Source organism: Cyprinodon tularosa, unplaced genomic scaffold (genome assembly GCF_016077235.1).
Source record: "Cyprinodon tularosa strain WSP-4 unplaced genomic scaffold, ASM1607723v1 ctg377, whole genome shotgun sequence".
Classification (NCBI taxonomy): Eukaryota; Metazoa; Chordata; class Actinopteri; order Cyprinodontiformes; family Cyprinodontidae; genus Cyprinodon; species Cyprinodon tularosa.
In genome coordinates this window covers 1,124,088-1,150,192 of record NW_024039093.1, presented here as the reverse complement: position 1 = coordinate 1,150,192, position 26,105 = coordinate 1,124,088, and the positions used below count along the sequence as shown (strand labels likewise).

Here is a 26,105-nt window from a genome sequence, read left to right as displayed (position 1 = left end):
ACAGAACATCTTCACATAGTGAAACATTGTGTCTGCTCATTTTGCAGGAATGTTTTTCTTCAGCATGGATGGGGAATATGGTGAGAGAACATCGTATAAAACCTGGAAGGAATTCCAAAAGACTTAAGCCTGGAGACAAAGTAAAATGACAGTAAAATAAACCCTAAACCTGCAGTGGACTGGTTTAAATCAGTGCATGATTCTAATTAGCTAAAATGAAGACTTGAAAATTGATCTATTGACCGTTTTCTATCCAGTGTGACTTAAGTCGAGCTAATAGACAAAGAAAAACCAGCAAAGATTTCTGTCCTGGTTTGTTCTGTCGTGACATTGCAAAGGGATACATAGAAGTGTGGCGATGTAATTTTATAAAAAGCAGAAAGGTTTAAAGGGTTTATAAACTCATGTGAGAGACTACTGTATATCTTTTACATTGTTTAGTTTTGCTGTTTAATTTTTTATAGTTTTTATTTTCTCTATTTTCTATCTGATCCTCCCTTGTTTTGTGTCTCTCTCTTTCTCATCTCCCTTTCCGTCTCCATGTCTGTTGTATATGATTTAATTCTCTAAATCAGAGGTAACCAATTAAGAATAATCGGGGTCCGAATAAAAAAATCAACAACCAGTAAAGGTCCGGGGACATTTTTAATTATTATCCATTACTTTAAACAGCATTTAACACTGAAATAAAATGAGGTGTTTATGCATCCATGTTATACATTTACTTTATAAATAAAAAAAAATAGAAAAAAATTGAACATTTTTCCATTCTTTTTTTTATTAGAGAAGAGCAATTGTTCAGTTTGGTATATAGAAAATTTCCTGATTCACATATTTTATAAAGTCTAAAGTCCAGGCTAGAGATTTTTTTTTTTTTTCGAGGATAAATTCGTAAAACTATGAGAATAAATTTCGTAAAATTATGAGAATAAAGTCGTAACGTTACAAGAATAAAGTTGTAATATTACAAGAATAAAGTCCTAACATTACAAGAATAAAGTAATATTACGAGAATAAAGTTGTAATATATCATGAGAATAAAGTTGTAATATATCATGAGAATAAAGTTGTAATATATCATGAGAATGAAGTTGTAATATATCATGAGAAAAAAGTTGTAATATATCATGAGAATAAAGTTGTAATATATCATGAGAATAAAGTTGTAATATATCATGAGAATAAAGTTGTAATATATCATGAGAATGAAGTTGTAATATATCATGAGAATAAAGTTGTAATATATCATGAGAATAAAGTTGTAATATTACAAGAATAAAGTCCTAACATTACAAGAATAAAGTAATATTACGAGAATAAAGTTGTAATATATCATGAGAATAAAGTTGTAATATATCATGAGAATAAAGTTGTAATATATCATGAGAATGAAGTTGTAATATATCATGAGAAAAAAGTTGTAATATATCATGAGAATAAAGTTGTAATATATCATGAGAATAAAGTTGTAATATATCATGAGAATAAAGTTGTAATATATCATGAGAAAAAAGTTGTAATATATCATGAGAATAAAGTTGTAATATATCATGAGAATAAAGTTGTAATATATCATGAGAATAAAGTTGTAATATATCATGAGAATGAAGTTTTCATACAACAGCCGGTTTCAGAAGGAAAGCTTGGAGCTCCGACCAGCAGATAACGGCCGACCAGCTCCACCAATCAGCAACCTGAGTTCATTTTGACATCCTGCCCAGTTTGATGCCGGTGCTAAAAGATTTCCTTATTTGTCAAACAAGAGCGAAAGTATAACTTCACATGATGCTCCACATTCCTCATTTTAGGGAGGAAAGGGCTTCTTGTAGGAGTTGTCATAAAACTTATTTCTCGAAATTTTAGGCCTTTATTCTCGGAATTTAATGACTTGTTGTGAATTTTTTCTCGTAATATTACAACTTTATTCTCACAATTTTATGACTATTCTCGTTGCGACTTTATTCTTATAATTTTATGACTTTATTCTCAAAATAGAAGAAAAAAATTCTATATAATGGCCCTAATACCCTGTCATATATAAAACACCTGAACTGTCCTTTTGTTTGTTTTTGTTTTTTTCTCTTTTTTATTGGTTATTGAGAGCAGTGGGCTTTAGGCTGCCCTGCAAGGCTTTAAACCCGAGCAGGGTCATCTTTGAGCACCATTTCACTTTTCTTTCACCAGTTCACCGCAGTTCTTCCAGCAGTCCACACTTTCTTTAACTTTTTCTCATCATCTTCTCCTTCTTTCCCATCGCTCGGCTTACTACAGGTTTGCCTGCTGTGTCTAAAAGGAGCAGCAGCAACAACCCAGACTGACTGCAGCTCATTGGCTCACGTGTAGCCTGGAGCCGGACGCTCTGGAGGGCTTTACCGTATTAACAGGAGAAGCGGCGCAAGTGAAATTAGACACTTTCATCATACAACATGCAGTAATTTATAAATGTTTCAAATGAAGTTGGGTCTGGATTAGCCAGCAGGTAGGTCTGGATCCGGACCCTGGTCCCCTAATCCGTGACCTCTAAATCATTTTCAATACAGTTTCACATATAAGTACAAAGCAGAACCTTATAGCAACAACCATAATGGTCTTCTTGAAAAGCAACTCTGTAGCCCTGAGCTTTATTGCTAAAACAAAAATGAGAAATAAAAGTATGTATGAGTTGTGCTGATATAGTATGGGGTCAATATCGGTATCAATCATTACTCAGAGCTGCAACATCAATATCTCACTGGAAATAAAAAAGATTTATTGAAACATTCCTAACCTCTTACACCCTAAGGGGGTATAAATAAATTTCTGCCTTACAAAAACACACAAAAGTAAATAACTTATAGCCTCACAGCTATTAGATTTAAGAAGAAACTTTTGGTACGTCTGTAAAGGTAACTTGTCATATAATGGTTTTCTGGTGTCAGCACCATTGTAGCTTTGACCCTGCCTGAAATATTAGGGACAAAATACAAAATATTTTGCATTTTTTGAACCTCGCCAAAATTTTCTTTTAAATAAACATTGCAAAACACTACCAAAATATTATTTATAGCACAAAAAAGTAGTACAGACTTTCAAATCTAAATGTTGTGTAAAAATATACCAAATTTGGGCTCAATCAGATGAATCATATTTATTTTAGAATGGTATTAGTGAGAAATTTCTTAGGCGGAGAGGCCATTTTGGCACATTTATCCATAAATGTCACCAAACTGTGCCAAATATGTTTTTTACATCAATACTGGGGGTTTGGTAAAATTACGAGGTCACGTGGCAGCTGGACCCGCCGGTGGGTCCGTAGGGTTCAAGGGGTTAATTTAGAGTCTCCTGTCGCAGTGTAGTTATTCTTAACACTTTGAAAAGTGTTGTTTTGACTTTCCCTAGTGTGGACCAATATAGACATTTTAAAATTGCCTTATTTTATTATCATTTCTTTTATCCCATTTATTTATATAGTCCCAATTCACAACAAATGTCATCTCAAGGCACTTTACAGAGACAATTCAGCCAGATCATACAGTCAGATCCGTTCAAAGTTTTCTATCTAAGGATGGTATTTAGCCTGTTAGTTGAATTAAAATTTTCAAATTGATAATTTATTACAAATGATATCCGCATTGCGATATATGACAATAATAATGGCACTCCAGTTTCCTCTAAGTTTGTACCAGTATACCCATAGTCAATATGCATGCACAAAACCTCAGATTTGCATTTATCCCTTTAGTTTTGTAGGAAAAATAGACTTTAAAGTACCTCAACGGGCATGTATCCCTTTAGTCATGTACAACAAAGAAAACAATTGAAGGTGAGATCGCCATATGCTTAAAAAAACACCAAAAAGTGAGTAATTAAATAGTTTTTTTGTACATGACTAAAGGGATACACGCCTGTTCAGGTAGTTCAAAGTCTATTTTTCATACAAGACTAAAGGGGTGAACTAAAGGGATGAAGGGGTTTTGACTATGGGTATGCTGGTCTGACCGGGTATGCTCATCTAACAGAACACCGGCTCAATTTTTAACTTTAAAAAGTGACCCTATGTGGGGAAGCTGGGAGCAAAACACAGACAAATGGAAAGCTGCCCATAGTGGGACCTAAACAAGCTTGTTAAAATGGTTTACAGCCCCCTCTGTGAAGCCTAACGTTACATTACCATATGCATATGTTTAAAAACTGCCTACGATTATGAACCTCAGTAGGCAAAATAAGAGTAAAAAAACACAATCAATCAATTGTTTAAACCTGTTTATTTCTGTTTAAGGTAACAGGAGACGCTGTTGTCTAACTGTAGTGGTCATAAGGGAGGGAATCAGGTAGATCCTGCACCCTACTACTCCATCACAACACAGACATACAAACGGTAATTTGTCTAGAATCCTGTCTGTATCAACATGTTGAAAGGCCTCATCTCGATTTGCTAAGCTGTTTCAATAGAAACAGCATCATCACATTTCCTATCACCATTCTTTCTCTTTCTAAATCCCTTCTTCCATCTCTCTTCTCAACCTACAACTGGTATTTCAGAGTATGTGGCAGGAAGCTAAGTGCCCAGAATGCAATGCAGTGTGACATTCGGGCACATTCCCAATTGGCAGCTGCGTGTGCAGCATATGTTTGAGTATCCTAATTGTCAGGCAGCTCTACAGAGAATTAGTCCGGTGGGACTAACTCTTCGCTCTGGTAGAGACCATGTTTATTTGCTGAGGAGCAGGGGTAGAAGCCCTGCAGAGAGCCAGGAAACAGTAAACACAGCCGAGCCACAAGTATGCAGACTTTTCCGCATGTCTACATGCAGAATTACACGTCCAAAGATGCATGTTCCCAAACATTCAGATCTGCGTTTGTACAAGCATCAGTAACACCTTTAAGGCTTCCTGATTATAAATACTGGTTTGTTCCAGTAAGTGATTACAGGTGTGAGATTACAGGACGGCTAAAGTAATAAATTGGTTATATGTTTTATGTATTTGTGGAGCCTATGCCAGGTGGTGTAACACCCAGCCTCACATATAGGTCTTTACTGATCTTAAGTATGTAGACATCCAACAGCTTTGCTAGAAGGAACGCCACCTTCTCTGATTAAACCAGCAACTTTAGTTTAATCAGTTTGTGCCGAGACTTTAGTTCATTTTTAGAGACAGGTGTCACAACAACCCATCCACACAGACTGTGCCTTATTCAATTCAATTCAATTCAATTCAGTTTATTTATATAGCGCCAAATTCACAACACATGTCATCTCAAGGCACTTTACAGTTCAACCAGATCATACAGTCAAATTGATACAAAGTTTTCTATCTAAGGAAAACCAGTTGATTGCATTGACTCATTGACTCAAATACAATCCCCCACACTAAGCATGCTTGTAGCGACAGTGGAGAGGAAAAACTCCCTTTTAACAGGAAGAAACCTCCAGCAGAACCAGGCTCAGTGTGAGCGGCCATCTGCCGAGGCCGACTGGGGTTCAAGGAGACAGAAGCAGATATACAAAAAGCAGCTGTAAAAGGCGGCCCCGTCCAGGAAACACACAGCCAGGCAGACGAGCTCCAAGGCAGCTCCCATGCCAGAGGACGAAGAGAGCACATCCACTCAGTCACGGTCAGAGAAACAGGACCACACTGGAAAACAGGCCGATCTCCAACATCTATTAACAAGGGTGTTGATAGAAGCAGCACAGCTGATGTTTTTTTCCAGGATGACGTCACAGCCAAATTCCTTGGAAACAGCAAGAAATTTGACCTAAAGCGAGGCTTAAAATGATTCATGCTTCTATCTGGCAAAGTTGGTCGATCATAAAGGTTGTACTAAAGTTTAACCACATCTCCTTTTCCATTTTATCCCCATAAGATCCCAGTTAGGATTTAGAATGAAGAATTAGGTTAGGAAATTTTTATCATATTTAGCTTCATTAAAACAACTTAGCTTTTGGTAATTCTTAAATTTCTGTTCAATTAAGGTCATTTCCACTGTTCATTCTAAGGTAATTATTCATTCTTCATTCAGAAGTTTCCACACTAGCATGGAATTTATTTCCATTATTGTTGCACAGAAATTTAAGTTCTTTTTCTCTTGACCTCTGGGGTCGGGCTTTGCTCTGGAGTGAGGAGTGAAGATGAATTTCTATTGGTCTGCATGGACGTTAGCAACAACATTAAATTGGTCAATGTGCGCTTCAGAAGGGAGTATTTGTATGCGGCTTGAAGTGAAGAGAATGTGATCTCTGAAAGACAATATTGCAGAAACAAAAAAAGATATTTAAAACATATCAAATCTGTGAAGAAATGTTTTTGAAAAATATAATTAGGAAAAAAATAAAGTGAAAATATAGAATTTGTGAAATAAAAAAAAAATGTAAATAAATTTTTTTTTAATTTAATGTGATAAATAAAACAAATAATTCAGAAAACTGAGAAAACAACTAAGTAATCCTCTAAAACTTTTTGGATTAAAACTTTAGTTTCTGGATTCTACTTTTTTTCCCCCGATTTCAATTTATAAAGTTTATGATTGATTTTATTATGGGGTTTCTTTATGTGTTTTTATGTCTTACTGTACTGCTGCCTCTTGGCCAGGTCTCCCTCGAAAAAGAGATTTTATCTCAAGGGACTTCCTGGTAAAATAAAGGTTAAATAAAAATAAAAATTTAAAAATTTTTCTTTGCCTGCAAAAAAAAATAAAAAATGGAAGAAATTCACTCCATAGATTATACCAAGAGCTTTAAAATACTTTTTTGCTTTTAATCTCTTTAGTTGTTTCTTTCATTTCATTTTATCAGCTGTTACTTGATGCGGTTTGATTCAAAATAAATGGAAAACCAGATTAAACTCCCTAAAAAGGAAAAAGTTGACTCTTTAGACTGATTTTAATTTGTATGATAAAGCTGATTAACACATGAACTGTGAAGATCTTAAAATATTTTTACATCAATATAACTATTTTCTTTTAATTTCTGTGTCCATTCTGTTGCCTGAATAAAATGTCGGTAAAGTTATTTGGAAGAAAATAAATAATGCAACCCAAACCTATACTGTATATTGTTTGTTTAAATAAAAATAAATAAATAAAGAAGCAGACACAAAACAGAAACACAGAAATCCATGCATTATTCTAACTCGTGAAAGCTAAGTTGGTTGAGTTGATTGCAGTGTGTGATTACAATAAGGTCCTTGTGTTAGCTCCTTGTTGGCCTCTCATTGCATTAACTGACGGCTTGAGAAATGTTTGTGGATTCAGGACAGGGTCAAGGCAGAACATTCAGTAAGGCTGCATCAGCAGATGAATATTTTATGAGACGACTCATCAACACATCGAGCACTCTGCCAAACATGTGAACAAACACCAGTGCTGTGCTTTTAAACAACAGTACACGATCTGACGTGAACGGTTTCCTGCAGGGGGAACAATCAAAACAGTGAAAGAGAAGAACCGCAGCAGGTGGAGGGATGGAAAATAGACAATGCAAGAGAAGAAGAAGAGGCTTTGCTTTCGGGGAAAATCTGAGGGGTGCTTGATGCAGCATTGCCTAGAAATTCCCTCAGGAGAGTCTTTGTGAGGAAACTCAACACAGCTACTTTTGGGCAGCGAGTTGATGTTGCTAAGAATTTTACCCTTGGCTCCATGTACCGTATTTTCACGACCATAAGGCGCACCGGACTAAAAGGCGCACTCTCAGTTATGTGTCCCATTTCTGTATTTAACACACACATAAGGCGCACCGGACTATAGGGCGCGTTTTTTATATACAGGTACAAGTCCTCTACTACCTTTAAATACCTCTACTGCGTATTTAAAAATACAGCGGGGGCAAAACTGAGTATGACTGTGCTTTATTCATGTATTTATTACAAAGTATTAATCAAACCTGGCAGCTGGCCGTGAGACAGAGACATCGCAGATGACACAGCGCTGTGATCACTCCTAAATTAACTTAAAATCCTGAAACCTGCTGACGGAATATGTCCGCTTTTATTGCCGGTATCCTGGTGCCTGCAGCTAAAATTATTTAGATGAAAAACACCTGCCAGCAGCCGCGGTGAACCCCAGGCTGCCCAGCCTAGAGGCTGCTGTTGAAGGGATTTACTGTCGGTGCACCGCTGGTATGTGGGGGTCTGAGCGCCTCCGACAGAAATAGATAATCTGGATGAACTGACTGCAATTAAGTTTTCAGGTGGACTTTCTCACTTAAAAACATATTAAAACTACTTTATTCCCACTGATCACAGCAAATATAGCTGCAAGATTTAGATTATTTAGATGAAAAAACACCTGCTAGCCACCGCGATGAAGAGGAGGAGACCGGGGATGCTGTTGAATTAAGCTTTCAGGGAGAAAAATACAGCGGGAGCAAAACTGAGTATGATTGTGCTTTATTCATGTATTTATTACAAAGTATTAATCAAACCCATCAAAGTCATCATCCTCTGTTTCTGAATTAAACAGCTGCGCTAAATCAGACATGCCAGTTTCCCCTTCTTCGCTGTCAGTCACTTTCCGTGCAGCGCAGCTCCTCAGAAATAATGCCGGCTTTTGCGAAAGCTTGAACAACAGAGCCAGCAGACACTTTAGTCCAAGCATCTACAATCCATCCGCAAACTGTGGCGTAATCTGCCCGGCGCTGCCTTCTTATCCTGAAACTTTGGTCTCCGTCGGTCATCCATCGCTCCCACGCCGCTCGCAGCCTTACTTTGAACGGCCGCTTCACACCGATGTCGAGCGGTTGAAGTTCCTTTGTCAGACCTCCCGGGATAACGGCGAGCACAGCGTTCATTTGATTCACCTTTTTTTCACATCGGCTGTGAGATGGGCACGCAGCGATGATGATGCGTGGAAAAAACCACCTAGTCTTCTCACATACACCTGCCTCAGCCACGCATCCATCCAGCCTTTTCCATTTGCGTTAATATCATATGTCATCAGAGCGCTGTCTGTCTCGCTGGCAGCTCCCAGATCAGCTTCTCTGATTGGTTGATGCGGCGCGTCCAGCAGCAAAACTTCAATTTTTCCATCTCGAGCAGCAGAAGCGCGGTGCGTCAGATGCTTAAACGCTCCCGACGCGCTGCACCAAAATGCGCTGCGGGACCTTTTGCTGCACCTATACGCGCGTCAACCATTGACTTTGCATGTAAACTCGCTGCTTCTGCTGCACCTGCTGGGTCCGGTTCACACCGATGTCGAGCAGCGTTAATTTGTTTCCCCATGTTTTTCACATCAGCTGTGAGATGGGCACGCATGGAGTTACATATTAACAGCGATGGTGAGGGGTGGAAAAAAAACACCTGGTCTCCTTACATTCAGCCACTCTTTCATCATCTCCTCAATGAGGTGGTCTCAAAAGTCGCAGTTACAACACACATAAGGCGCACCGCACCATAGGGCGCACTGCACATTTTGAGGAAAAAAAAAGACGTTTAAGTGCGCCTTATAGTCGTGAAAATACGGTATGTATGTATGCCTTCAGCCGCTCTGCTCCCCAGCTCTGGAACTCACTTCCTCCCGACCTCCGCAGTATTGACTCTCTCCCCTTATTCAAAGCCAGACTCAAAACCCATCTGTTCCAGCTCGCTTATTTGTGATATACTGCTCTTTTCCCTATCCATGATTGTTTTTTTGTTTTTTGTTTTTTATGTTCCTGTATCTGTATTTTGTATTTTCATCTCTTTTTATTTATTTTTTGTATTATTTGTAAAGTGACCTTGAGTGTCAAGAAAGGCGCTGTTAAATAAAATGTATTATTATTATTATTATTCCTCAGAGTTTACATCAGAGATGAGAACCACTATGCAAATCATCCTCCATTCATTGCAGTGAAATAAGAATATGTGCTTACCATTGCTGATCATTGTGAGGTGCAAAAGAATGTGAAAAATGGCTTCTGGCTTACATTAACTTCCTCCTGCACATTGGCAGTCCTCAGTGCTTCTTCCTTCTCCTTTTGGGGGAACTTCCACATTTTTTAGACAAGCTCAAATGTGCTTTTGGGTAGAAATGGTAGAAAAAGACTTTGACAAGCGACAGGAGAAGAAAGCGAGGCACAGAAGGAAGAAACTCTGATTGACAAGGCTGTCTTCCTCCACTGAGCTCCTCTTATTTTATTTGAAAAAGCTATAGCCTGAGACAGCAGCATTGTTAGGCTTCTGCTAACATGCAAAGCTATTAAGACCAGTTTTATGTTAATAAATAATAAGCTGATACTACCATGGCTGAATTTAAACGGTGATTCTACATTTTTGCTTGTGTCTTTGAAAAAGGCGATAGCTACAAGTGTCATATGTGAGACAGATGGAGCCAGTATTCAAGGTGAGACAGTCAGCAGGAAAGTTCAAAATGTTTATTAACATAAAGCAAAGAAAAACAAAACAGGAGCACGAGGCTGTGGCTCATGGCGACACGCGGAGAAGGACGAGGCACCCCCTAATCACAGACATGCTGGTTGTGGGAGAAACACGGGTAAGTGACCACGATCATCTGACAGGAGATGATTATCAATGTGAGTCACTTACCTGGTATAATAGTCCAGCACAGTCACCAGTCCCTGATAGGTGTGCAGGGCTGATGGGCTTCCAACTGACACAGCGTGCATCACACAGAGTGTTCCCGGTGCTGCAGCTCTAGAGAGCTTGCAGGAAGCCGATCCAAGTCAGGGGAAGACAGATCAGGCAGGAACAGTAGGATCCAGGCTTCCAGGAATCCTCAGAGAGCTCAGGCAGGTTCAGAGTCCAACAGAGGTCAGAATCGTGCCCAGAATAAAATGCACAAATTCAAACAGGTAGCCTCAGATGCAGACGGGCAGACTCGGTGGTTGAGAGGAATTAGAGAAAAGACGGTGAATCAGGATGAGCAGGACATTAAACTGGTCTCCTCCTTGGAGCCAGGCCTACAGGAATTAAAACCGTCCTTCTCTGTGTTCTGAGCCAAAACCCTCAGGGCTCCACGAAGAAGGACCAGAACCTGCGCACCCCCTGCACGCCAAGCCAAAGCCCTGAGGGCTCAGCAGAGAAGAGCTGCGACACGACCAGAAGACATAAGACAAACATTAAACCCTCTCAATCCACTGGCTTTCCGGATTTAGGACATGAACCATAGAATAAACTAAAATTACGGAACAGACACACAGAAAACAAATAATAATCTGGCCTCGCTCACTTGAGTGAGAAAATAGTTTATATATATATATATTAGGGATGGAACGGTTTATGAAAACCGTCCGACCCGTTCGGTTCGACTGTCTCGGTTCGATTCACGTGTGTTTCATTCGGTTCATGCGCTGCTCCTTTTTCTCATAGGCGAAGCGTTTACACTCCAGAGCAGAAGGTGGCGGTACTGCGACCAAAGCCAACCAATTCAATTCAATTCAATTCAGTTTATTTATATAGCGCCAAATTCACAACACATGTCATCTCAAGGCACTTTACAGTTCAACCAGATCATACAGTCAAATTGATACAAAGTTTTCTATCTAAGGAAAACCAGTTGATTGCATTGACTCATTGACTCAAATACAATCCCCCACACTAAGCATGCTTGTAGCGACAGTGGAGAGGAAAAACTCCCTTTTAACAGGAAGAAACCTCCAGCAGAACCAGGCTCAGTGTGAGCGGCCATCTGCCGAGGCCGACTGGGGTTCAAGGAGACAGAAGCAGAGATACAAAAAGCAGCTGTAAAAGGCGGCCCCGTCCAGGAAACACACAGCCAGGCAGACGAGCTCCAAGGCAGCTCCCATGCCAGAGGACGAAGAGAGCACATCCACTCAGTCACGGTCAGAGAAACAGGACCACACTGGAAAACAGGCCGATCTCCAACATCTATTAACAAGGGTGTTGATAGAAGCAGCACAGCTGATGTTTTTTTCCAGGATGACGTCACAGCCAAACAGGAACAGACGAGGCAAAGCTACTCTGAGGAAAAGCAGAGAGAGCAGAAGGTTAGAGATTGAACTAACAGATTCTGCAGAATAGGAGAACAGAGAGAGAATGAAGCAGAATGATGAAATGGGGGTCCCTATGTCCTCCAAAAGTCTAAGCCTATAGCAGCATAACTATAGAGATAGCTCAGGATAACCTGAGCCACCCTAACTATAAGCTTTATCAAAAATGAAAGTTTTAAGCCTAGCCTTAAAAGTAGACAGGGTGTCTGCCTCACGGACTAAAACTGGTAGTTGGTTCCACAGGAGAGGAGCCTGATAACTAAAAGATCTGCCTCCCATTCTACTTTTAGAAATTCTAGGAACCACTAGTAAACCTGCAGATTGAACCACCAGTAGTAAACAAGAAGAAGAAGAAGCGAAGCAGCGTAGCCGGGTGTAGCAGGGAAAAATCAGTTGTTGTGGAGAATTGTGTGGGTATGGCGAGTGGGAAAGAACAGGAGTTGGAAGACGCGCCAGCAGCACTTTATAGGTCTGCTGTATGGGACCGCTTTGCATTTAGAGTGACCTACGATGACGGCGGAAAGAAAGTTGTGGATAAAAGTGCAACAGTGTGCAAGCATTGTGCAACACGTTTTGTTTATGCTAACAGCAACACGACCAACATGTCATGCTAACCCCGAAATCCCACATACTCCATCAGCGCTCCGCCCCGCTGCGCTCCAGACCGCCTGCACAAAGCAAAGCCTACAGCCTCCACTGTGGCTCCTGTCCGCTCCGCTCTGAGTCCCTTGGAGATCGTAGAGGGCATGCGCCAGATGATTAAATTCAAAGTAGCTAAACATGCGGAAATGATCCAGGGTTTCTGCAGATCATTAAAAATAATGACATTTCATTAATTTTTTTGGATTTTTTCATTAATTTCATAAAATTTTTTATTTTTTGGTGTAACAATAACCATATACCGAGCCGAACCGAAAACCGTGACCACGAAACCGTGAACCGAACCGTGGATTTTGTGAACCGTTCCACCCCTAATATATATATATATATATATATATATATATATATATATATATATATATATATATATATATATATATATATATAAAGCAACAAATGCAGGTGGATGAGATGAGTAATAATTAGAAAACTGGGCAGTTAGGCAGGCGAGTGAAATGAACAATTAAGGTGAGCTATCAAGCCAGATCATGACAAGTGTTTTAAGCATTGGTGGCCTTTATTTTTTTGGAAAGGGATTGAGAAAGATACAGTCGGGCAAGACCTGCAGTTAATGGTCAGCAGGACGAGAATTGAACCTCCAATCCTGCTCTCATTCTGTACAGTTAGCCAGCCAGTTGTTAGGCCTCCATTCAGCAGAGAAAGTCACAATTGGTTGTCCTAAGTCACTAGAAGTCAGCAAGTTCTTTGCATATTTAGTAAGAGAGAGGATTATCAATATTAGTAAGTCTGAAAGTTATTAAAATAACTTAAAATATATTTAAAACTGAAATTGAACTCTCCAAAATAGCTTAAAGTATTAAATAATATTTTACATGAAAAAAACAGCAAAAACAATCTTGTTTTGTTAACCAATTGAACTTAAAGGCTGTTAGCAAATGCACACAGTTATTGAGGCTGAATTAGGATGAATTAGAAGCAGGGAGAGCAACAGCTTATCAGATTAAATATTATATTTTCATGCTGCTTTTTTATTTTTTATCCAGGGATTCAATGGCAGCTAAGAGCACGTGACTCATTTTAAAAGGGGAAAACAGAAGAGAGTCGCTTTTCTCTCTCTGACCGCAGACACATTCTCTGATGAGACTGACCGGCTGTCAGAGCTTTGTGGTTGGATGGGGGGGGGGGGGGGGGGGGGGGTCATCACAGCGGCACTCGCTGCTCATTACAGACAATAAACTCAGAATGATTGGTGCTTTCCTATTGTTGCAAAAGTCTCCAAAAACAAAGAAAAAAAGACTGATTTGCCGCCAGTTTATTTTATTTTTTTTAAAGTTCACTGAATTTTATATAGTTAAGAACGTTGTTAAATTGGCAACAGTGTGCTAAAACGTTTTTCATTACCTGTCCAGAAAGTAAACAGCAACCTCCTTAAGTCTCCTTTTTTCCTTAAGTCGACACCAATCTTCAAACGCTTGGCTGGTGTTTTACTTCATTTTTTTATTTCTATCCTTTTGGATTGAATGTAGCGTCGAGAAGAAGCCTTTTATTAGCTCCATGATGGAGCTACTAGGATCTGGAATGTATATATATAGGTGATATAATAATACATTTTTTAATTAAAAACATTTTTTTAAGAATTATAACATTTTAATTTATAAAATTAATCATTTCAATTTAAAAAAATGTAGCTATGACCTTTAAACTTTAAATAACCACATTTGAAGGAAATAGATAAGACTGTAACCATTCTCAACATATTTCATTAGCAGCAGCAGTAACAATCGTTGCTCATCTGTTTCTAAAAAGACTTTAGCTTCGTGTACAAATTGTAGTCCTATTTTTTTATCTACTGAAAAACATGACCACATGACTATGATGTTTTGCTGCTTTTCCTCACATTTTAAACGTAAAATCTAATTCTTTAGTAGCAAAGAGTCTTTACTGAATCTGTAGACATCATGAAAAAGTTAAAGACCCAAGAGTTCCTTCTTTGTCTCAAGTTTGCATCTCTTTCAAAACGGGCGGAGCTTAATTAAAAACAACCAATCAGCAAATAAAGTCAGAAAATTGACTTCCTGACAGTTATGAATCAGACAATACACCGTAGTTTGCATTCCCTAAACTGATAACCAACCAAAATTTAACAGAACTGAATATCAGAACACTTATTCATTTAAAACAGATTTTTTTATTATTATTATTACTTTGTTTTTTATTTGATTAAATGGTTTGTTCCACTGTGAAAGAGAACTAAAACAAGAAAATAGGGTCTGTGATAACAACAACACTACATAAATTGTAATGCAAACGAACAAAGCTCTCCTGCTTTGTTACCTGATAAAAGCAGACTTTTTATATAACTAGACTTCTATCTCTTCATTTATCCTTCTCTTTATAGCTTCAATTAGATCTGATTCTTTCAGTCAAATACCATAACTAATTTTAGAAACTAAAGTATTCAATCTAATGAATTAAAGATTCTGAGATGGTGTTTAGTTTAGTGGATTTCTATAAAAACAGAACAAACAAAAAAACAAATGAAAGGAAGGATGCGATTGGCCAACCAATTTTCCACTTCAGACAGGAATAACAACACAGACTCCTACAGTTTGTTCAGATTCACTAATTAACCTGCATGTTTTGAAATTGTGGGCAGAAGCTGAACTACCAGGAGAAAACCCACGGATGCAAGGAGAGAACATGCAAACTCCACAAAGAGAAATCTGCACAGCTTAGTTTTGAACTGATGCCAGAAGTTTGAATTTAGTGGTTTTTAATTCAGCAATTATCTACAATCATGTCTGTTAGACTGATGCTGTCTGCCAAAACTCTACTCAGTGTGTACAAGCAAGAGATGACAGAAAATAAACAGAGCCGCTACAGTGGTGAGCAACATGTTTTCTTTATCTATGCAAAGTTTGATCTTCAAAAGTCTAATCTCTCAACTTGTTTAGATGTGTTGTAAAAAGAAACAAATGCAGAGTAAAGCTTAAAAAATGCCTTGACTTCTTTCAAAATCATACAAATCCCCAGTCATTCCCAAAATAACTAAGTTAAAAGACAACCTTTTTTAATTTTTTCCTGTCAGTTTAGGACATAATGGATCATTGATTAGACAACATTTTACTGGTGTAAGATAGCTCTGACGATGAGCATGTGGCAACAGCTCTGAAGTAAGCTTTTAATTCAGCATTGTGGGGTTTCTTTTTTATTTTCGGCAACTGGACAAACTTAGATAAATCTGGACAGGATTAACGTAAATAACAGCAGATGCTTCAAATCATAGGAGGTTGGAATTAATAAAATCCATCCATATAAACAAAATGAACGAAAACAAAAGCTGGTTTTCCTCCCTCATTTTCAAATCCGTGATGATTTTGTTTTTCTCATCCAGCAAGTGAAAATAAAAGAGCAGAGAAGAGTTTTAACTAACAATGCCCAAATGAGCCCAGCAGTGGAACAGAAACGTGAAACAGAAATTGATGAGCTGAAAACAGTAACTCCATTATTGTATTTAAAGACAGATTTGGAATGCTTCCCGTTAGGTATAAAAATCCAAGCAAGCCTCTAAAATGTCAGTGAAAATATTAACAGGATTTCGTCTCACAATGACTGAAACAAAAGCAGTCATAAAAAGGATGCAAAATCGAACAAGAATTGAGAATAAAAAGACTTACAACACCCTTTAAACCTTTAATCTTACAAGATGTTTAGCAACCAAAAAACATCAAATACTAGGATTCTATGTGACAAACCAAAGTGGAAGAGTGTATTATTTTGATAAACAAAAGCTAAGGAGAAATTCATCAAACAAAACTAAACCAGAACAGACAGGCCAGTAAATGCTGCTATAGGCTTAGGCTACTGGAGGGACCACTTTTCACTTTCACTTTTGCTTCATTCTGTCTCTTTTCTCCAATTCTAGTCTAACACCAAACTTTATGCTCTCTCTGCTTTTTCTCTTTTTTTTTTGTAGCTTCATCTGCTCCATTGTTTGGCTCTGACACCATCCCATAGAGAAATGCTGCCATCTACGCCTCCTATTATAGTTGCAAGAGTTGGGTCTGTTATTAGTTCTTAGTCCTGTTAGCCATGGGCAAACATCTTAGTGGAACTAACTCTACGTGCTCTCTTTCATCCCTTGTCACATGATAACCGACTTATGGCTCATCTGTTTAACCGTTCCTCTCGTAGACAGAGCCACATATGGAGCTTATTTATCATTAACTTTCTGACATAGAAAGTATTCGTGGATCATGCATTTATGTTAATTTTTTAAATGTCTGCTTTTGTCTCCTTGATCGCCAAGTCGGCCTCAGCAGAAGGCTGCTCACACTGACCCTGGTTCTGCTTAAAGTTTCTTCGTGTTGAAGGGGAGTTATTCCTATCCACTGTTGCTAGATGCATGTTTGATGTGAGGGATTGCTGTGAAGTCAAAAATCAAAATGCAGGCAAAGAAATATTGTTGCCACATGCTTGTGCAAAGATGCAATCAGCGGGATTTCCTTAGATAGAAAACTTTAAACCAATGTGTCTGTATAATGATCTCATTTAACTGTCCCTATGAACAGCAAACCTGTCTGAAAAGTGCCAACTATATGAATTAGAATCGTGTTTAACTTCTCCATTCCACAAATCTAGCTTTAGAGAAAAGTGGCAAGTCAAATGCTGTTGTTAAAAGAAAGCCATAAGAGGTCACAACTGTAGTATTCAAAAAGCTGTATAGGCAAACAGCAAACATGAAATTACAGATGACAGCTATGAAAACGTTGTTTTACAGGAGATTGTTCCTAGACATTTCTATGCACACATCATAATCACATTTAAAAATGGTTGCAGTTTTATAATGCCTCAAGGCACTAGGAATTGAGTTGAAAATGCATTTGCATGACACTTTTCCCCTTTCGATAAAATCCTGGACTACATGGTTGGAACTAAGAGGATCCCACCCTTTTGGTGATTATGTAAAATTTGTATGTTTCGCCCTTCCTAAGGTTAGGTCTGGCACCCCAGCTCAGGTATGGAACCTGTGTGCCTGGTCCCTGAATGGATGAAGCAACTTTGTACAGGGTTGCCTGATAATCATGTCTAGAAACATGTTCCTGTTTACCAATAGGATTTATTAGAAGAGGTTTGTTCCTTTTCTTCCATCTCTGCTTTTCCCATACGACATCTTCCATTTCCCATCCTATTGTGATGCAGTTCTTGGGAGGCATTTTGTTTTAAAAGCCACAGAGCAGAACTTGCAGCTCTGTCATGGGACCTGACTTGTGACAAGTCTTTTGAGCTTCTGAAGTCACTTAAAAATATATATTCTTTTATGGTGGTGTTTTTTTTCTGGCTCTGTGTTCAGCAATAAACTGAGAGATAATCGTGTTTTTATGCCGTTTCTCTGAATTTTTCAAAAAGAACATCAAGTTCCCTTCCATTATAAATCCCCAGGTTACATTATATTAAAATCCTTCATTCACATTATCTCACCGCTTTTTATAGTGACGACAGAACAAAGGCTGTGAAACATTTTTTATGAGTATATCTTCCAGGCGTTTGAGCAGCATAAAACAGAGAGATTAAACCCTGTCTAAGACTCCCTTTAATGGTAGATAAGTTAACACCTTTGAGTTTGGTTGAAGCAAAAAATCCTAAATCCTGGACATGTAGAGCAACAGTGACCCTGGATCTAGGCAAGGCAAGCTTATTTATACAGCAAACTTCAGTACAAGGCCAATTTAAAGGGTTTTACATGAATTAGACAAGCAGTGTAAACAAAGAGTAAAAGCAAATAAAGATTAAAAACATGATAAAAGCAGGTAGTAAATAAATAAAACAGTTTGACCACAACATTAAACAAATAAAACCGCAGTTAACAGTTTAACTTCAACATTCAAAGGCAGTTCCTAAAAAAATGGTTTTTAACTTTGACTTAGAAGAACTTAGGCTTTCAGCCCTTTTCCAGTCTTCTGGGAGTTTTTTTTCCAGATCAATGGATCATAGGAACTAAATGCTGCTTCTCCATGTTGGGTTCTAGTTCTGGGTGGACAGAGAAGACTTAAACTGTTTGAAGAACCTTTTGGACAAACCTATGAAGACACTGCTGCAGTGATCGATTCTGCTAAATATAAATGCATGAATTAGATTAGTCCTTTAATCCTGGAAATGTTCTACTGGTGATAAAAGGCTGACTTAAGCCCAAATTATGCTTCTGATGGATCGCCTTGCAACCTTCAAATCTGTCTCTGTGTGTGACCACGCCCCCCGCGCAGAGGTTCTGCAACCTTAATTGCGCACCTCAAAAAAATCCTGACTACATGTCGGACGGTCGCAAACACACGCAGACCTCAAGCTGAAATGCGCAGACAAAAAGCAGTTGTGATTGGTCCTTGGTATGCCTTTCCGGCTGTCTGTGCGGTCGTCCTTCTCGATTCAGTGCCGGGCCCGCCATTTTTAAAAACCGAGGAGTAATAACAACAATCGATAACCATGACAAAAGGTTGATCGAGGAGGTTCGACCACTTGTATGATGCCTCAGACTAGTTATACAAAGATGCCAAGGTCTCTGCCAACTCCTGGAGGGCGATCAGCCAGATCCTTGAGCAGGATCCAAAGGAGTGTTTACAAAGGTGGAAGATACTGACTCCCGCCGGCGCCGCCAAAGAAGTTCTCGTGACCATCCGTCAAAGTTCTTGTAAGTTCTCGAATAGGCTCCCCCATGCGATTTGGCAGGAAACTGCTGTGCGTCCCTAGAAATTCCAGACCGACATTGCAGAAGCATATCAGATCAGACGCAACCAACATTTGATGTGTGCGGTTGCAGAAGTATAATCCGCCCTTTAGTAACTGCCTTTATGTGCCTCTGAAGGTTTCTTTCTGAGTCCATCATGACACCAACATTTTGGCCATAATCAGTTCTCCTCATTTGGTCCGAAGATTATTACCTCAGTTTTAGAAAATCGTGGCACATCCACATATTGATCTGTTATAAGCATCTAGCCAATGCTCTGATGAGTTTATAGTCACCTGACAATATTGTGATTTAAACCTATATGTCATCTGCATAGTTATTGTGAAATATCTTCTTTGCTATTATCTGAAGTAAGGGGAGCATGTAGATATAAGAAGGACCACAGAATGGAGAACCCCACATGTAATTTTTCTGGTCTCTGATTTAAAGTGGGGAACTTTAAATCGGACATAGACTATAAATCAGACATAGACGTCCAGTTTACCAGAAAGGCCCACCCAGTTTTCTAGATGCTCTAAAAAACTCAAGTGATCACCAGGGTTAAACGCTGCACTGAGGTCCAAATATATCAGCACTGTGGCTCTTCCACAGTCTGAGTTTATACGGATGTCATCACAGCAGTCTCTGTATTGTGGATGACATGGAAACCTGACTGAAGGCATCAAAGCAGCTTTTCAATGTTTAGAGGCCATTTAACTGTAGAAACAATAATAGCACTGATGAAGTGGAGGTTTGAGATTGATCTGAAGCTCTGTAGGACTAATTTGTCCAAGTTTCTCTTTTTCAACAATGGTTTAATAATTGCTGTTTTCAAGGCCTTGGGGGAAATATCAAAGGCTATAAGGGATGTGTTAAAGATTTTAATCAAAAACAGGAAAAACCTGTTTAATAAAAGCTTAACTGCTGAACAGTTTATTTTGTAGAATTATGACATTTTAACAGCGTTTATTCTAACTAGAGACAGCATTGGTGCTGGAGTTGGTAGTGATGGCGTTGATGTGTATCTTCTCATAATCCCTGATGGAATGGACAGTTGCAAAGAAAAGTAAATGATATATTTACTTTTTAAACTTGTGCAATGCACATTTAAGATAGGTTAAAACAAATTTTGAAAGGGTTGCAGCTTTACCTGCAGCAAATGGTGTTTGCATGAGGTATTGAGTTAGCAGGCTGGATACAAATGTATTGATAACAACTTTTTAAAGCGGCCATTTTTCTTCCATTTCAGGATTTGTGATGATTCCATACATAAAATACCAAAAAGGCTTTGTCCTTTGTGGTTTTAAAATCCTAATCTTTTCTACAAGGAGACAACCAAATCGAATATTTACCAATATGTCTTCATCACTGAAGGTCCAAGGTGTTACTCACCACTGGGCTCTCCATGATGCCTTTGAGGAAGATGAGATCCAGGTCATTAGCCGTCGTCGAACTGGTGCTGTCGCTTAGGGTGTCCAGAGCCTGATGCATGGCTTTAAAGCACAGGAAAAAAGAGATAAAAAAAAACAGTTAATTTGCCAGCTTTTCTTCCCTCTGACAGCTTGGTGTGAAAAAGGAAGGGAGAAGCTTGCCTCAGAAAGAAGATAGGAAAAGTAAAGAGAAAGAGAGAGAGAGCATTTACAGTAGTGGGACATTTACAGACTGAATGGTAGATACGATGGATGTGGTGAAGACGAAGGACAGGGGAGGCAGGATGGGAGCTGCCTCACTTCCTTTCCCAAGCAATTTTATTCCTGTCAGTCATTCGGCTCACAAGTCTGTCAGACCAGACGGTATCTTTCTCCCAAAACTCCCAGCTTACCTATATTCCCCCACACACACACACTCTACAATTATAATAACAACGCAAAGGTTGCTGATACAACAAACACTTTGACATTTGTCATTTTTCAGGGATCAGGTTGTTGGAAAACTGTAGATTTTAATATTTCCTTCATATGTCAGCCGTTTAACTGTGACTCTATTTTCCTGCTTCATGAGTCAGCCTGGGAGATGAGGGATTTAAAGGCAAGCATGCATTCACATCTACCTCAAAAAGTGAACTTACTTACTCAAAGGGACAACCAATCAATGACCACACACATGATGATGTTAACAACTCATTAAGGGTAGGAGAGAGTTTTAAATAGCGCTCCATACTTTGAAAATGACTCATTAAGGAACCTGCTATCGCCTGGTGGGGAATTAATCAAAGCAGAACTGACAATAAAAAGTGTATTCATAGCAGTTATTCATCTAAAATAATGAATATAACAGACTGAATTCTTTGTTGTATGAGTGAAAAATACAACATTGATTTTCTGTGCTTATCACAGAGACTGGTTGCCCTCAGAAAAGACTGAGCAATGAACTCGTCGCTCTCATCAAGTTTCAGAATGTCATGACTCTACTTTTTGGTTCTGTTTAATTTTTCCTTTTTTAGTTTTCAGTTATACTTTGATTCATGTCTTTCTGCGTTTTCTAGTTTTCTGGTTTCATTTTCATTGTGTGTTATCTAGTTGTCTTTTATTGTTTTTTAGTTCTTAGGTATTGTTTGCACTCTGCTGCCCTCTTTGGTGGGTTTTTCTCTTCCCTAGCTCCCTTCTAGACTCCTCTGTCCACCACTGCTCCCAATCTGCTAATTAGCCTGGTCTTTGTTCAGTCTCCCATTTATACACCTCGTGTTCAGTCACTCTTTCCTGGTTCCTTGTTGTTGTTAGTTGCTTCCTCTTCTCTGGCTCCCCAACTGAATTTTTCCTGATCTTTTCTGGTTTTTTGGTTCTTTGTATTTTGTATTTCTGGATGTCTGCCTCAGTTTTTCATTAAACCAACAATAACTCATCTCTGCTTCACTCATCCCCGCAATTGGGTCCTCAAGCAACCTCACCCCCCTAGTTGACACAGAAGGGTTGTGCAGAACCCTTTTATTGGTGCTGCATGCCTGCAGCAGAGCCAGAAATTTGGCAAATCTTGGAGAATTTTCTCAGAGAAAGGAAATAAATCAGTACTCAGACAAAGTCCAGAGCAACGGTAAAATTCAACCAGATGAAGCACCAACTCACAGGTTTCATACATCTCAGCACTTTAGCATTGGATATATGTTTACTTTGTCAATAACTGCCCCAGAGCAACCACTATTAGTCATTGAGCAATTGGATCCTGCTGTACAGTAAATCTGCAGTTTGCAAAACCGCTGTTCTCATTTTTAATTAATCAGAGTGTATCAGGAGAAATAGGAGATTTCTGTATGGCTGACTCTGGTCTATTCCTGTCACTGGGCCTGCTCTCCATATTCCCCAGTAGCTGTCGACAGAGAGCAGCTGAAACAATCCCTGTGGGCTTCATCCTTTTACTACTTCAGTATCAAAACCAAAATTGCTAAGAAAAAATAAGTGTGTTTTTGTTTTCCAAATGAATCCAAAAATGTCCTTATGAACTAATTAGCAGTCAGTGGTCCGAGTACTTTGCTCTAAATTGTTGCCCTATTTCTGGAAAGAAAACAAATAACATAAAAATGACTAGCTACAGATTGTTCCAAAAATCTGTAGCTGAAGAGCAGAATATTTCTAACAACAATTGATGGTCCTTCCTTGTTTCTATGTATTAAAGAAAAAATAGTATAGAATGATACAAAAAGGGGAAAGAATATCATTTAGTTTTTAGTAATACCTAAGGAAAGGCCACCTGGTGAGGCAGCTGACCTGGAAGAACTAGGTGATGACCTGGCAGGGCCTGAATGATCTGACACGGTGACTATTCCTGAGACATACGCTGGTATAATTAGTGATAAGCAGACATATACTAACATTCTACAGCATGTTTAGGATACTGGGGAAGCAGTGGCAAATGATACAGGAGTTTGTCCTGCAAACAGAAGGTTGATGGTTTAAACATCAGCTCTGTCCATCTCAGTTGTATCCTTTGACAGTTTCACTGCTCATTGGCGCCTGTATACTGCAGCCTCGCTTCTGGCAGCGAGCCCCAATGCAGCTGTGGTTACGGTGTAGTTCACTAAAATCAGGGCTGAAAAAATGTATTGGGATTAATTGATTATTGAAATAATAATCAACATATTTAGTAATTGATAAAAAAAATAATTTTCTTCTGTTAATATGTTCTATCCAGAAGTCCTTTAGTGGAATAGGTTTAGTTTCCTGAAGCGATTCGACACATTGCCAAACTGTATCGATACGGAGTTGATACTGTCTCACAGAGTACTGACACCTGGTGGACCTTTAAAGACACTACAGGCAGCTTATTTGACAGACTAAACTGAATTGATTTGATGACCTTGTACAGGCATCCAGGGCCGTGCAGAGACCACTAAAGGGGCAGGTGCTCAAAAAAAAAAAAAGGGCACATCTTATCGCATTTTAGGACGGAATATTAACAAAGTCACATAGCTTTCACAGTTTAATGAACAATGATAAATTACAAAATTGTGAGACATACAATCAAAGCTAAGGGAAATCTCTACAAAGAACATAGAACTATGCATATGTAAAATATTTTATTAGTAACTTCTTTCTGCAGGTCTATTTTGTTATAGGAAAGTATTACAATATTCAAACCTGCAATTTAGCCAAAGATGTACATCAGAGCTGGACCACCAGACATATTTTGTCTTTACAGAATTAAACTGTTAAAAATGCATACAAGGGCACAATGCAACCTTTTAGTGTACTGTAATCTATAAAAAGGAATGTCTGCCTGGTTTGCTGTACTGACAGTGGAGATGGAGACGGTCCATTCAGAAAAGCAGAGCTGCTGCATCAAACTTTAACCAGAACTGCAGAAAAAAAAGAACAAAACAAACATTTTATTATTGCATGTCACCATGAGAAAAGCCAACTCTGTTTGTGTCTTAGTGTATTTTGTAAGTACCTATATACATTTTCTTCAATCTTTCCTCTTCGTTTTTTCTTGTCAGTTTCTCTTTTCTTTTTTTCCTCATTGTCTCATCTTTTCTGTGTTGAGTGAAGGTCAATGTCTTATTTATTTCAGTCTCTTGCCTTTCTTTTTCCCCCAAACTAAATCCAAGATTATGATCCAAAAACTTATTTTCCGTCATGGTGATTTAACTGTTTAAAAACAAATTTCCAACTTTTAAGTATTTTTGCTATTTTTGTTCTCTTTTGTTCACAGCAGCAGTTTTCTGTTAGCCATGTCTTTAAAAATGTTAATAACCTCACTGTGAATGATTGGCACATCCTTCTCGATTGCCAACAAAAGAAGGTCTGACAACCGAACCTCCTTGCATAAGCTGCGCAGTTTTGTTTTCACCAGCTTCATACATTGTATCTATCATATATCTATCATGGTAGTTCTGGATGAGTTCTCCTTCAAGATACATTTACCTAACGCCAGAATAAATGAAATGTACATCATGCAGCAGAGGAAATAAGAAAATCAGACATATATCCATTATGGAGATGATAGGTTTTTGACGGGCGATATGCCCCTATTGCATAAGTAACACTGAAGAATGTCCTACTAACATTAACGACACAGGGAAGCTTTTTAGTTATCTTGCTTTGCTAGCAAAGTCATTAGCTAGCAGCTAGCTCATAGCACAAGAACAACAGCCTAATGTCTGTATGATAAAAATACTGAATCGATAGATAAGAACAGCTTTTCCTCACCTGGCTGTCTCCTCCCGCTCAGTAGTTCTTCAGAGAAAGGCGCGCCGCGTCCTATACTTTCCTCCGTTTAAACCGCTACTCTTTGCTAAAGTAGAGAAATTATACAACGTTCAAAGTTTTCCGTTGTCTGACAAGTAGCAAGCCTACTCCAGTATTTTCACCAAAAATTATGTTTTTTAATTCACAAAAAAAACTGTTCTGTAATCATTACAGAACAGTTTTTTGTGAATTAAAAAACATAATTTTCAATGTAAAAGACTAAAAGCACAGAGTAAACAGTGTTTTAGATCAAACAATACTGCATCATCCATGGGGCTCATTTGGTTTCACTTACATCTCTATTCAGGTTGACATTGGAGAGGCGGTGCAGACTGAAGACATAGCCATGCGTCCGATCATGGTTGATCTTACTTAGGGCCAAATGAGCAGTGGCCACAGTGTAATGTGGAATGTTCGCTACCTTTAGCTCCGCAGTTAGCCGCCTTATCTGACTGTGCGAGAGGCAAGTGCGTCGTCACCGGCAAAAGGTCAAAGGTAACAATGTGACCAGAGGGCTTATTGTATTGTTTTTCTTGCCAAAAAAAAAAGATAATAATAATAATTTCAGTACATGTGTCAAAAAAAAAAAAAAAAAAAAGGGGCCAAAAGGGCACATTGGGATCATGGAGCAAAAGGGGCAGGTGCTCAAGCCCCCTTAGCCCCCCCCTCTGCACGTGCCTGCAGGCATCCCCAAAATCGCTCCTCTGAAACCGCTGTCCTGCAGGTTTCAGAGGTTTCCCTGCTCCAGCACAGCTGGATTACATTGATAATGTTGATAAACAGGCTTTTGCTGAACTGTAATCATTAGAATCAGATCTAAAGCAGAGAAACCTCCAAAACCTGCAGGACATGGGTCCTTGAGGACCGATTTTGGGGATGCCTGACCTAGTACAACGATATATTTAAGTTATTGTAGGTTATATTGTATTATTTCATATCTATGTTTAAATTGGAATTTTGATATTTTAGAGGCAGCCATTAAATAATGTACAACATATGATACCGTGAAAATTTTGGGGAAAATGTGAATGAGGATGCTTGTGGACTAGGATCTTAAATAATACTTTTAAAACGATAAGTATGGTTAAAAAGTAGATAAACTAAGAGCCATCTTGAAAATAACTTTAATTCATAGAAGTTTAGTGATAACTGAGGGGGAAAG

General features: G+C 38.6%; 1 protein-coding gene across 3 annotated transcripts in view; it reads right to left on the bottom strand.

Moving 5' to 3' along the window:
• Positions 1 to 26,105, bottom strand: part of mpp2b (membrane protein, palmitoylated 2b (MAGUK p55 subfamily member 2)) — a 111,244-nt gene that overhangs the window by 22,679 nt on the left and 62,460 nt on the right. For 2 of the 3 annotated variants that reach the window (XM_038296781.1, XM_038296780.1), the window contains one exon: positions 20,655 to 20,755. In XM_038296781.1, coding sequence (XP_038152709.1) covers positions 20,655 to 20,755 — 101 coding nt within the window. Of the gene's footprint in view, positions 1 to 9,823; positions 9,847 to 20,654; positions 20,756 to 26,105 lie in introns of those variants that run through there. The other variant, XM_038296782.1, reaches the window with a different exon arrangement.